The sequence below is a fragment of the Zonotrichia leucophrys genome, chromosome 6 (genome assembly GCF_028769735.1).
Source record: "Zonotrichia leucophrys gambelii isolate GWCS_2022_RI chromosome 6, RI_Zleu_2.0, whole genome shotgun sequence".
Lineage (NCBI taxonomy): Eukaryota > Metazoa > Chordata > Aves > Passeriformes > Passerellidae > Zonotrichia > Zonotrichia leucophrys.
The window spans coordinates 7,106,446-7,120,505 of NC_088176.1; the positions used below are offsets into that span (position 1 = coordinate 7,106,446).

General features: G+C 41.7%; 1 protein-coding gene across 1 annotated transcript in view; it reads left to right on the top strand.

The window, feature by feature from the left end:
* GFRA1 (GDNF family receptor alpha 1) overlaps positions 1-14,060 on the top strand; it is a 138,987-nt gene that overhangs the window by 74,603 nt on the left and 50,324 nt on the right. Inside the window, exon 4 of the mRNA XM_064717375.1 lies at positions 7,890-8,229. Coding sequence (XP_064573445.1) covers positions 7,890-8,229 — 340 coding nt within the window. The remainder of the gene's footprint in view (positions 1-7,889; positions 8,230-14,060) is intronic.

A 14,060-nucleotide genomic window follows, 5' to 3' on the forward strand; every position in this document is an offset into this window, starting at 1 on the left:
AACAAAGTGAATTCTCAAGTGTCAACAAGCACAGCTAAATGTGGGTTTTACCACGTCAACTGGAAAAAAAAAGGCAAAAAGAACCTTGAAGGATCAATTACAAGGGTCATAACCTTGTATTATCTGATTTGCTGTGATATTCACACAAGCTTTATTGGAATGGAACATAAATTTGAAAAATAGTGAGATTAGAAAGGATTGCAGTGCTAGAGCAAAGAGCTCAAAGCTTTCTCCTGGCTTATTTTGCTGGGGCAGCACTTTAGAGGGAGCCCATTATAAGCAGGAGAATAGTAGTTATGTTAACATGGTAATTAATCAAGTCTGAGGAAAAGAGGAAACAAGTTGTGAATTCAATTCTGTAGTAATAAAAAGAAATGCTGAAAGTTGCCCTGTAAATTGGCATGACTTTGGCAAAACAGTCCCTCACTGTGTCTTGAGAACTTGTGAGCAGTAAATCACTTCTCATGGCAACCGTGTAGGTTTGAATGTTTTCACAGGTTTATTCTCTATTTCCGTGTCTTCTGGTTCTTTCCTAATTCTGTTGACTTAGTATTTAGCTAATAATAAAATACTGAACTGTGGAAGACGAGAGCATATGCAGTAACACGTTTGCACTCTATTTTTAAGGGGAAATTAATTAGAAGAACTCAGCTGAAACTGTGCTGATAGCCTTCCACATCACAAACCCAGCCTCTCACTCAGCACAGAGCATGAATTGTGTGTGGAATGACTGAATCCCTCACAAAAAAAAATTGTATGCTGCACATGGCCCCAGTCATGCATAATCCATCCCTCGTGTTAGTGTAGTGTAGATAGGTTAAAATGATCTTTACACCCTAAAACTCTTTAGGGTAGAACTAGAATGGTGCAGTAATGTGAGAAACAGTGGCTGGATCAGTTTGCAACAACTGTAGTTTCTTTGTTTAGCAAGTCTCTGGCTTTATTAATGTGTTTCTGCCTCCTAAGTGAGATGCTTTGGACAGAAGTAACAGTAGCTTTAAAGAGCCAAATTCATAACTTAAATTATTGAAAATTCAGAATAGCTGCACTGAAGAAAATGACTGTGCTGGCATAAATGTAATGTAGAACTGCTGTCCTCAGTGCCATGTGGAAAATTAGGGACCCTGGCATAACCTTTCATGAGATTTGTAACAGAAATGAAAGGTGATAGATAGATCAGGGTATTTGTGAGTGAAGACAGAATTTCAGCAGTGTATGCCACAGTATTGTTAACACTGGGGAGCAAGGTTTCCTCTCCACCTCTGCCCTTGTGGAACTAAAATTTAAACCAGATCGCTCTAGGTTTATAAGACTTTCCTCTTACATAACTTGTAATTTGAGCAGATGTCCCTCAGCTAACCCACAGGGCTCAGCCACCTTGGAGTTTTCTGCTCAGCTTTTCCCCATTCCTCCCCAGTAAAGAATTTAAGTGTTAAAGGAAATAGTAAGATATAATTTCCCCCTTTTTAATCAATACATGTGCAGCTTAGGAATTGCAATTTCACTGCTACCTTTATTTGCAGTGTCTGTGAAATGCACTAGGTAATGGTTAACTAAAGCAGGATCTAAGTCAGAATATGGGCAAGAGGTCTGTTGAGTATTAGAGCCCAGATCCAGTGGTGAACTTGGGCAATAAAAAATGCAGCATTTAGAGAGTGTGGCCCACATTTGTAGAATTAAACTTTCAGGAGCAGACCAAGAGATAAATATATCCACCTGAAAGTCAGAAGCTTCTTCTTTGAGGTGATATCTAAAATCCTTAGAAGAAGCTCAGAATCTTTATAAGGTACACAGAGAAAACAGTTTTAACAAGCAAACAAATAAAAAAAAGAATAAGAAACTCTTTACTGTGAGACTGGTGAGGCACTGGAACAGTCTGCAGATGGGCCATCCCTGGAAATACTCAAGGCCAGGTTGGATGAAGTTTGAGCAACCTGGTCTGGTGAAAGGTGTCTGGAAATACAGAAAGTGAGCTTTGGAAGGCTTTGGGCTGGAGGAGCCAGACTGAGCGTCTGCCCACACAGCAGTCAGGGTGTGCTCCTGGAAGCTGCCAGAAATGTCATGGGCGCCCAGCACAAGGGCTCCTGGTGCTTCAGCCACTGAGGAAGGGATCAGAGCAGTCCTTGAGCAAGTGGGGTGTCTTTACTCTCTGCTCAGCTCTGCAGGATTTCAGAAAGCCTGGGAGGGTACCCTTCGTGGGGGTTTGGCAGTACCTTGCTCTGGAAGGAAGGCAAGGAGGTGTGCTGTAGAAAGGGTTATGGATTTTTTGAAGGGGTTCGAAGTAGGGAGTGCAAGTGGGATCATGCCTCTGCAGGCTTGTAGAGTCTTCTTCAGGGAAGGTTTCCAGTCATTGCTCTTGTAAGAGACGAAACTCTCCTTGCTGGGTGCAGGCCAGCAGCCCGCAGTCTGCCTCCCAGTGAGAGCTCTCATTCTTGGGCTGAAGCATCTTGCTCCCTCTTTGTTTTGCAATATGCGCCATTTCCTTGTTGAGAACACTCTGAAGTGAGATGGTTTGAGAGCCCTTCTGGGAAATGAAAACAGTGTTTCTGAGTCTCTCATTCCACGGAAGGCGTTGAACCAAAGTCTGCAAGATCCCAGCTGATGATTCACCAGCGGAGTCTCACAGAAACAAACAAAGGCCAGGGTGTGTTGGGAAAGGCTTCAACATAGCAGTTGTGCATAACACAGCAGCTGAACACTTCCAAACATAACATGGTAGATGAACACTTCCAAATAATGCCTGTTGGTTCATGCTAAGTGACGTGATTGTTCCCAATCTCTAAATGACTTGGGTAGGAGACACTATTTACCTCCTCCAGTAAGTTTATGGGGGTATTCAGAAGAGAATTCTAGAGATCTAGGCAATTTGTGTGATCAACAACTTAATGACTAACCAGGAATGTAAAATGTTACAGCTTTGGTTTTTGGAAGCTGAAGTCTCATTTTGGGAAGTTTTTTTTGTATAGATCTTTCTGCTGCTGTAGCTTTGGTTGTACCTTTCACAGGCATCAGTCTCATCTTTGTCACCTGGTGCTGTAACTGTAATTTCAATGTGAACCTTGTTGTATGTGGTAGTATTCTGAAAGCTCTGGTCATAGCTGATAATATATTTAGCTTTACTTTAAAACCTAAGTCACCTGCTTATTAAGATTATGGAAAAGGTTTGAATTAGGCCAGCTGTTTAGTAAATGCTAAGCAGAAGAGAACTTCAGAATAACACTATCAGTCTCAGGATTTTTGGGGATGACTTTTTTTTTCTTCCATTTGGGATTAGAAATAATTTGTTGAGGAAAACAGTAGTTTATTTTAACCCAGATAACAATTTTTCCTATGCTTTCCTTACAAAGCAAAAGTACTTTGGTGAACCCCACAGCAGTATTTTTGTTTAAGTGGGATCATGGCCCTCTTCTTAATTTTGGTCAGGTTTTGGTTCGTGTATGCCATATTCTGCACCTGTGTTGGAGTAGGCCCATACCCATGTGGTCACCTCTATCACTTTGCAATTTTGCCTTCCATCACATTAGCATTTATTGCTCTCTTTACAGCATTCCCTTCACTATATCCACTAGAAAACCTACTAATGCTAATTACTTGCAAATAGTAATGGTAATTTTAATGACAACCTCAGTAAATTGTTTTTTATATGCTGTAAGAAAATGGAAAACTAAATGTCCATTTTGCCGCTTAATAAGAGTCTTACAGAAGAACTAATATTCCTTGTGCGCCTTCTGTCTGGTGGAAGCACAAGTAAGAATCTCCCAGTACCCATTGAGAATCACTTTTTGAGAACCATGGGGTTGGTTAGCAGGAGTTGAGGAGACACAGGAGTGTGATGGTGCTCACAGGGGTCTTATGTTGAGGGAAGAGACGAGGATCTGACTCCATGTTTCAGAAGGCTTGATTTATTATTTTATGATATATATTACATTAAAACTATACTAAAAGAATAGAAGAAAAGGTTTCATCAGAAGGCTGGCTAAGAATAGAATAGAAAAGGAAAGAATGATAACAAAGGCAGCTGTCTCAGACTCTGTCCAAGCCTGCTGGGCTGTGATTGACCATTAATTATAAACATCCAAGATGGGCCAATCAAAGACCCGCCTGTTGCATTCCACAGCAGGAGATAATCATTGTTTACATTTTGTTCCTGAGGCCTTTCAGCTTCTCAGGAGGAAAAATCCTAAGGAAAGGATTTTTCATAAAAAGATGTCTGCAACACAGGAGGTAGAAATGAAATAGAAATGGAGGTGCAAGGAAAATAAAAGATGAAGAGGCTGTGAAAGAGGGTGAAGCATGGGGAAGATCAAACTGGGTAGAGGACACCCTGTTAAGACTTTAGGAGCACCTCTGGATAAAAGATGAGGCTTTTTGGCTCTCTTTTTTTCTGTGGTCTGTGGGAGATGGAGTCCAGGACTGCTGCAGCTCTTGCAGTGTTGGGCCAGGATGGAATGATGCAGGAGGTGGCAAACATCAAAGTGGTTGCACTGCAGTCCAAGGCCTGCTTTTTCACCAGTAGAATTGGTCAGAAAAGGTGCCACATGTGCTCCATGTGCAGTAGAAGGGCTGAGGGTGCAGGTGAAGGCAGGTCAGTGTCAGTGCCCACTGGTCCTGCCCCAGTTTGTGTGAGCTGCCTGCTGGTACAGGGGCTTTGGGCATCCCAACGCTGCTGCTGTCCCACCAAGGCTCAGCTCCTGGCTCTGCTGGGCTCTGCCATCCCTCTGCCTGCCCCCATCAGGGCAGCATCCCCAGTGCTGATGGGGGCTCCTGCTGGGAGGCAGCAGCAGCATCCTGGTGCCTCCAGCTCAGCTCAGCCCAGCTCTCCTGGCCCTGTGCTGCAGACAGGACTCAGCGCCTCGCTCACAGCCAGCAGGCACCACTCATCCCCCTGTGAAGGGACTGCCCACAGGTTCTCTGCTGGTTTGGCACGAGTGGAGGGCTCTGTGGTTTGGCAGAGGATTCCAGAATGGGCCCAGGCAAAGTGGGTTTGGGAGAGAGGAAGCTCTGGGTTGGGAAATGGTGCTGCAGAGAAATCTTGACTGGTCGCTGGCTCCTGCCCTGACTGCCCCCAATCCATATCCTAATGCCCCAGGAGAGGCGGGAACTGAGCAAGGATCTCCTTACACAAACCTTTCTCAAAGGATTCTGGCATGAAAAGTAGCTCTGGATAAGATCCATTTGCTTTTAAAGTAGTCAGTACCTGGTAAGAGCCAAACTCCTGCCTGTCTTAATAATTTAAGCTGTGCAGAACAGAAGCTGGGTGAAATTTTGACCTTATAAATTACTGCTGCATAAGTAATCCTCAGGAACACTCCCAGTGTTGTTAACTGTTTGTAGTTACCCCAGGACTTGGGAATAATTCTACACTTTTGCAATAGAAATAAAGCATTAAATATGTTGTAGACTGTCAATTTTTCATTCAAATGAGATTTAAAAGCTTAAGAGAAGTTGGTGTTAATGAGAAGAGTTGGTTTAGACAATCTGGTTTAATTCAGAAGCAGTTGATGCACCTCTTCTACTTCTTGCTTTTGAAAGATAAAAATAATTTGTATAATATTACAAGTATTCCAGAAACAATAGTTAGAGACAGATGCATCAAAGTAAAAAAGGCAAGGGGCACAATACAGCCAGGGCTGGTTTAAAAACCAAAACCCCCCAAACCAGTCTGCATTCAGAGTTGATGTGTAGAGAAATGTGAGTGTTGGGCAGATAAAAATTGAATGACAGGTATGAATATGCATAACTATAGTTTGTGAAGACTTTGCACCTAATTCAACTTTCACCCAAGACAACTCTCACTGCTGTCTGCACTGTCAGTGACTTGGCTTACGTTCTGCCTTTTAAAAAAGATTGATTAACCTGTCCCTTCTGATTTTTGAGATGCTTTTATTCACAGTGCTTTTTAATTCTGTGGCAGCATATATGAATACTGTAAGCTGAAGTCTGTTCATATTGCAGTACCCCATTCGGAGCTGTTCCACAGAATTTTGTTTTAAATAGTGGAATTCAGCAGTTGACTCCCAGGCACAAATAACCATGTAATTACTCTGCAATCACATAGTAATTAGCATATACTATTCATATATTGCATAATTATATGCCCTGCAGATTACATAGTAATTATATTTGTACTAAACATATAATTCTATATACTGTATAAAAAAAACTTTGAGAGTTCATAGTTAATATTATAGTTGTATGCTAATGTAGTGCAACATTTTATATAAAAATGTTATAATTTTATGAGAGGGTTGTGTTTTGGGTGTCTCTTCTCTTCTGCATCTGGTGTTGCATAATCTGTTATAGGCTGCTATTAAAAGAAATGCTGGGCTCTTAATTTATAGTCAAATGTTGCATATTTACAGTTTTGTAATTTATGAAGATAACATGCAAAAGCTGCCATTTTGTTGTGCAAGCAGCTGAGATTGGGAAGGACTTGGAGTGTGGTTGTTAAATTACAAAAGTTAAATGTACAAACACACTGAACACAGTTACAGCCCGCTGCTAGAGTGAAACACAAATCTAATGCTCCTTAGCTCTGTGTTATTTTGGGGTAGGTGAGATGCATGGGACACTTGCAGGTGATCTGTTTGAATAATGGGAAGTGTGTGCAAGCAGCCAAGGCCCATCTTGGGCACAGTGTGTTCCAACAAATGCAGCACCTCAGTGCAGCATCTCAGCCAAGCTGCTCCATACTTTTCCTGCTGAGGAAAAAGATGAGTGGCAGTGAGTTGTAGAAGGACCTTGGACTGAGTTTCTGGGTAAAGGTGAAAGATCTAGGGAAATAAAGCTTTCTGTAAGACCAATTTAGAGCTTTAGATCATTTAAAATGTTTTATCTTTGGCCAGTCCCCCCAAGAGGTTACAGCAGATTTCAGATATTTGCAAAATGTTTTGTTCAGCTTGCAAATTCTGTAGCAGTGGGAAATTAATGTATTTTCTTGGATCTCTGATGTTGGCATTCCTAACATCCAAAGCAGCATTACAATTATTCTTAATTGAATTTTGCAATCTGATGCCAGTTGCCTTAGTTTTCAAGCAAACCACCTATTGGGTTTTAATATCTGGGTAATGTATTGAGAAATTAAATGTGTAATTATGGCCTTAACTTATAGCTGAATTTAATTTTTACTATAATTTCTTGTAGTGTGTATGTGTGTGAGAAAGGGACATCCTTGTTTTAAAATGTTTATTTCACAGTCACTTTTAATTTTATGTCGGCTTCTTCAAACCTTGTAAAGTTCATAAATTTTCCAGGGTTCAGGTGGCATTTATAGATCTTATAACCATATTTTACCTAACTATGGAACTTGTGGGTGGCCTTAGAGAGCTCCCAGACATGAGGCTGCACTTGATTTCCTTCCTATTTGGGTGGGCTGTCCTCAGACCTCAAAAAATGTAGCACTGGGCATGTCTACTTTACTTTCTGCACTATACACGGATTAATTGTAGATGATGTCACCTGGGGTAGGCACGGCATGTCATTGAACTTGTTCAAGGGAAAGAACTGGGAAATGTCAAAGCTTTACAAAACCAGAGTTAGAAGGCCATGTTCTCACTGTGTTCTTATGCCAGATGTGTGCTTTTAGAGAAAGAGAGCTGTTCAGTGAGACCAGGTCTTACCCAGTACTCACCCTGCATGTCTGCTGTGAAGAAGATGAAGTACAGCCTGCCCAGAGTGTCATTTATTCTGCTCTCACAACATGCCCATGCTCTTGTTCACTTGTTCAACCATTACCCCAAGAACCAGAAGGACTGGTCCCTGTTCCTGGCACTGAAAGCTTTGTATGTAACAAATAAATGTACTGAGGGTCTCGTTAACACTGAAATAACCGCAAAGCGCGAAGTACGAATGCAACGCCTTTCTCACTGCTGTTGTGTTGTTTTTTCTAGTGGAGCCAGTACTCTCAAAGGGGAACAATTGCTTGGATGCAGCCAAAGCTTGCAACCTAAATGACACCTGCAAGAGGTTCAGATCTGCTTACATCACCCCCTGCACCAGCAGCACGTCCAATGAGATCTGCAACAAGAGGAAATGCCACAAGGCGCTGCGGCTGTTCTTCGACAAGGTGCCCCCAAAGCACAGCTACGGGATGCTCTTCTGCTCCTGCCGAGACGTGGCCTGCACGGAGAGGAGGCGCCAGACCATCGTTCCTGTGTGCTCCTATGAGGACAGGGAGAAGCCAAACTGCCTGAATTTGCAAGAGTCCTGCAAGAAGAATTACATCTGCAGGTAAGGTGGCGCGCGGCAGGGGAGTGATTAATGAGGTACCAGGGAGAACTTGGTGGTGCTGATGGATTTGCCAGGGCTGAGGGTCAGAGTGCCCACTAAGGAAAGGGATGAGTCAGGGAAAAAAGCAGATGGCTCTGACATCCTTAACAGAGTAACAAAAGCCCTCATTTGCCTACAGTGTGTGCCTTCTCCAAAAGTGGTCACAGCTACTCCCTCACATTATGGAGGAGTCTTCAAACCCCCAGTTTAATTTTTACAGTTTTTTGTTGGAAACATTGTGTGTCTCTATGAAATAATGTCTCAGTATAATTTTTATGTCCCATTAGTGACCAGGTAAAAATAGAATTTTTATTACAATGGGATTTATTTTCATTGCCCATGTGAGTACTAATAATTGGGAATACAAGCTTTTTGTTGGACTTTATAAATAGTCACAGACTACTCATGTGTTTTTAATTCATTGGAAAAAAAGGAGTCCACATTGTAGACAGAATCCCACTGTCTTCATAGAGGTGTTTAGCTTTGAAATTGTCTCATCTCCCCTGCCCTGAGCAGAGTGCTGGGCTGATGCAATGGGGGGTCATTGATTCACTGACCTGATTCCCAGCCTCTTTCCCTGGGTGTTCTGGCAGTGCAGAGCCCGGCTCCTCGGGACAAGCTGGGTCCTTTCCCCTCCTGGGGTCCCTGCAGGTTCTCACACAGAGCTTACTCAGTGGCAAACGGGGCCTCCTCTGCTCTCAGGAAATGCTTTGCTCCTGCTTAGCATTGTGTATGTTTATATTAGAGCATTGTTGTGCTAATGTTGTATTTATGAAGTCGTGCCCGAGAATCCTGCTCGTTTCTAATGTGTAAATTTCTTGTAGATTATCCAATTCTGTGAATTAGCAAACAAGGGAGATAAACACTATTGTAAAATGTCAAGGACACTGAAGATAAGATCTAAATCTTAATAAGTGCTTACTTATGCTTGGTAAAATATTTACTTTGAAGTTTGTTTATGAGATTTCCACTGCTGGTTTGAAGCTTTTTGCGGTAACACTTCAGTTGTGTCTGCATGTTGTTCAGAGGTGAGCAGTGCCCTGTCCTCTATGGCTTTGGGGGAATCTGCAGACACATTTCCTGCTGGCCACAACAGGAGCAGGTGTAAATCGGAGCAGTCTGACTTGCATTCAGCACCTTGATTGCTGATGCTGCTGCAGGTTATGAAAGCTGAGTATGAGTAGCCTTGGAACAATCAATTTTTTATTTCCATGTTGCTCTATTACTATTTTTGCTTGTATGTGTTGCCTTCCCTATACACAGGTCCTATTAATTAGTAGAATTTACTGTGTTTTCTGCCAAACTGTCAGTGTGTTACAGTGCCAGTGAAATTGGAGAGATGATTTTATAGAGACTTCTCCCTGTTATTTGGGTTGTAGTATTCTGGAATTAACTCGTTAAATTAATGCCATTACTTCTCTCATGACTGTGTTTTTCTTTGGTCAGCTTTGATCTAGTGTTGTCTCAGCAGTTAAGTTTTTTATGGCATTTTGTTTAATTTAACTTCATGAGTCTGGTATTGCTCTTTCTCCATTGCAACATTGCATGGGAAAGCTTGGTAAAATCTCTGCCTGAAGTTGCAGTGACCACTGATACAAAAATGGATTTATTTGTAAATGAACAGTGGCTTCCTTTGCTTTAGGACATGAAAATTAAAAAGATTTGGCTCTTCCAAGGCTCAGTGGCACCTGACAAGGGAATGGGTGGGCAAATGCCTGCAGGGTGTGGGGTAGGCTCAGTGTGGGCAGCACTTATGTCCTGTGGAGGTAAATCCAGCTTGGTGCATGTCTGAGAGTCCCCTCACGTTGTGTTACAGCCTCCTGGGCTCTCTAAATTGCTGGTGGTTTGATACCTTCCCTCCCTGCTGTCATGGAGAGCAGGAATTGGCACCAAAGCTGTCCCAGCCTATCAGGCAGTGAAAGACATTTTCTCTCTGTGACTTGTGCACTTACAGGAAATTGGTGAGATTTGTTCCCCTTGTCCTGCAGGAAAACAGGGACTTGGGCAGGGCAGGAAAGAAATGGGAGATGTCCTTGCTGTTGTAACTTCTGGCACTGATAAATATCAGTCCTTATATTAATTCCAGGTGTGTTTAGAATAACTAAGAGCAGTAGTCAGTAGGTGTGTAATTCTGACTCTGATAACTTCTATTTCATTTTGAAATCAGAGAGAGTATCTAAATGGCAGAATAATTTGAATATATGGTCTGCCTACTGTGAAACCAGGTAATTTAGAAACTATTATTTGCATGCCTATTACACCTATTAAAGCCTTTTCATAATACTAGGGGTATTATGAACAATGGGTGCAGGTTCTAAAGGTTTTCTGAAAATATGTTCATAAAATGGTTTATGAATGCTGCTTACTCAGAAATGCAAGATTTGAATCTGCCTGTACGCTGTATAAAACATCAGCTGGGACTGTGTAAAGTATTTAAACATTCAGTTTTGAACACTCTTTAAAAGCTTTATGCTGGTGTACATATCACCAAATCTGTTCTTGAAGCAGAGTTAAGAGCAGGGAAACAATCTGGCCAAACTACTAACGTGGCAGGATGCTTTGCTTTTTTATTATTTCTTTATTCAATTCATTAATCTGTTATATAAGAAATTCTCAATCGAGGGATAAAGAGACCTGAAATGTCAGGAAATGCAAATAAGTTCTGACTTATGTAAACAGTCCTAATTTTCAACTTCATCAGAATGCTGAATGGTTCACTTCCATTGTCATTTGTTTGCTGCCTCTGCTTGTACCCCAGTCCTTATCCAGCTTTGAAACAATTGTAGTCTCTCAGGCATGTCTGTCAATGCTCAGTGAGAAGAAAAGCATAAAAAAGAAACCAAAGAAGAAGCCATTAGAGTTCTCTTCTGTTGTGAGCATAAATAAATCTTCTAAGAAAAGTCAGTGTACCATTAAAAACTTTCACCAGTGATGTCCTGGAATAGCAAAAACCTCTAAAAAACTTTGTGATCTGATCGCTTCAGCTAACAATTACTCTTCAGAAAGCTGACTGGCATGTTTTAAGAATATCATCCTGCTGTAAATGCAGGGCAGGGTGCTTCATATTTGCCACTATCACATTTGACAGTACTGCAAATACCATTTTGCTTGAGTATTGAAAGTGTGAGTCATTAGTTTGGTCTTTTTAATAACCTGTGTCTTGAATTTGCATACTTGGGATTTTTTCTTGGATATGTTCAGAAGACACTGACCAGAATGATAATGATACAGACACATTATTTATTGAAATAATGCTGTCAATCCATTCATGTGCTGCAAAGATCAGAAAAGAAGGGCAGCATCTTTTTGCTAATAAAAGAAACTGTTGGGAGCATGTTTCTTGTCCTTCACAATAATTATACTCCAAATGACTGGTCAGATCATTGAGGTCCATTTTGAAGCTCAAATAGCCATAAAGTAGTTTTAACTAATTTCAGAAGACAGTTGTCTTCTTAATTTTTTTGCCTTAATTCTGAAAAAGGTACATATTGCTCTCTGCAGCTGTTTGACACTGAAAAAAAATAGAAAAATATGCTTAACATGTTTAAATAACTTCTTCATGTGGGATAGGGGAAGGATAATAATGAAATATCCAATTAGGTTCTAGTACCTGGGTCATCTCCTTGAAAATACAGTGAGAAATGTTTCCAACACTGTGTGTTCAGAGAGTCAAATCTTTATAAATGTGCTTTCATTGGTGTGTTCTTACTTCTTGACCAGTTTTTGGTTACCTGTCCCATACAATCTTAATTTTGTTGCAGCCACCCATTCAGCTCTGCATGCAGGATGTCTGATCTGCAGGTATCAGAGCATTCTGTGGGGATATGCAAACACTTTTGTCAGTGCAGAAAAGAATTCATCCACTGGAAATGTTAGAACAGAAGCTCAGCTGCTTGCTGCACTTTCTGAAAACATCAGAAACTTGACAAGAAAATAATTTTCTTTTGCGATACTGTATTGGACACTTTTAATGGTAATTTACTGTGGAGAGGGAGTCACTCGGTGCTCCTTTTCTGTGAGGCATGTAAAAATCTGCAGGTGCTTTACACCTGGGACCTGCTGGTGAAAGTGGCTGCTCTGTGTGAGTCCTGTGCACTGCTCCTGCAGCAGAAGCCACTGCTGACTGCAAACCCTGTCTGCACCCTCGTGCTTCTGCCCTACAGACAGGTCTGTGGTGAGATGTTATAGATGTGCAGGCAACCCTTTTTGTCCTGCTTCAGAATTGCTCTAGGAGGGAGCAATCCTCAGTTCCAGGATTAACAGGGAGCAGTGCCCTGGATGGATGTGCAGGAGGAGATGGAAGAGGTGAAAAAGAAATTTGCCCTTTTCTTCACATTTTCTATTCCTTATACTTCTCCTTCATTTTTTCTCACTTTTTTTCATTGCTTTTTTCCCCTCCTACCTCGTCCCCTTGCTTAGTCTCCTTTCATCTCCTCTTCCCAGATCTTCCTGCAATTATCTGACTTTCAGTGCCTCTGTGACATGTTTGAATTCCATTACAGCCACTTAGGGTGCCTCCTCTCCTCACCTGCTTCTCTGCATGTTGTGCTTCTCCTCCCTCAGTATCCTGCCATGGTCCAGTGATCATCTGTAATTCAGCAAATGAGAGGGAAAACAGAGGTGCTGCCTCCCTTTCTGAGCCTTGGAGCTGATCTTGGTGACAATTCCCTGATCAGATAAAAGCCTGAGCGCTCACTCTCAGCCTGACTCTGGTTTTGCATGTTAAAAGGGCACTTGGTGGGTGTTTTTGTGAAGGACACAGTAGGATTGCTCACTTTGGGATAACAGAGCTGGGTCTGAGTCCCTCTGGGACATTTATCTCAATTTGGCACTTGGGGCACTCTGGCAGCTCCTTGAGATGATCAGTTTGCTGTGGTTATGCAGAACCAGGGCCACAGTGTAGTTTGTGTAATGCTGTTAAGGACATGAAGAAAAGGACACTTGATTTCTAGAGAAGTGCAGGGTGTGCCTGCATTATGTGTTTGGAGACTGAGTCAGGGACTGGGTGCAAAACCTCATTCACCCTGCAGCAGGTGTAGGATGCTTGCAGTGTAGTAGGATGAGCCTGAGTTCTCTGCACCTGCACTCAGGAGAGTTCCTGTGTCTCTAGAATACCAAGGGGGCAGAAAATATTGTAAATCTGCTTTTTGGCCCATGCCCACAAGCTCACCTCACATAGCCTGAATTTGGAGAGTGATTTTTATACATATATGTATATACAGGCATGTAAATGTATGCATATATGTCTGTGTTGCTGGAGGTTTATTTATATAAGTGGAAAAGAAAAGACAAAACAGGTGTTCATTAATTTTAATGAACTAATAGTGAGGCATGGTGACAGTTCAGAAAATTCAAAAAAATGGGGTCTGAGGGGAGGTGGGAAAGAAGCTGGAGTATTCTGCAGGGGAAACTTGATGGTGTAGTGGAATATGTGTGTGTGGAACTGCTAGCCTGGAAAAAAATATTAATGCAGTCTCTGCAAAATAAGCAAAAACCTTTCAAGAAAGGCAAAGTAAAGATAGAAAATACTGCAATATTGTATTATTTTCTTCCCTGTCTTTACATGATTCATTACTTTGATGTCTTCTGTTAGCAGAGCAAATAGACATAATATTGCTGTCCCTTCCCCCTCAGAAACAAAGGTAACTTCAAATTTCTTCCATCTGAATAAAACTCAAAATGAATCAAGCAGTTCCTCCTTATAAGGTATCCATAAATCCCTTTGGAATCAGAAAAATCCAAACATCCTGCAAAACAAGACTGCTTTGTCCCTTCTGAAGTGTGCATGGATC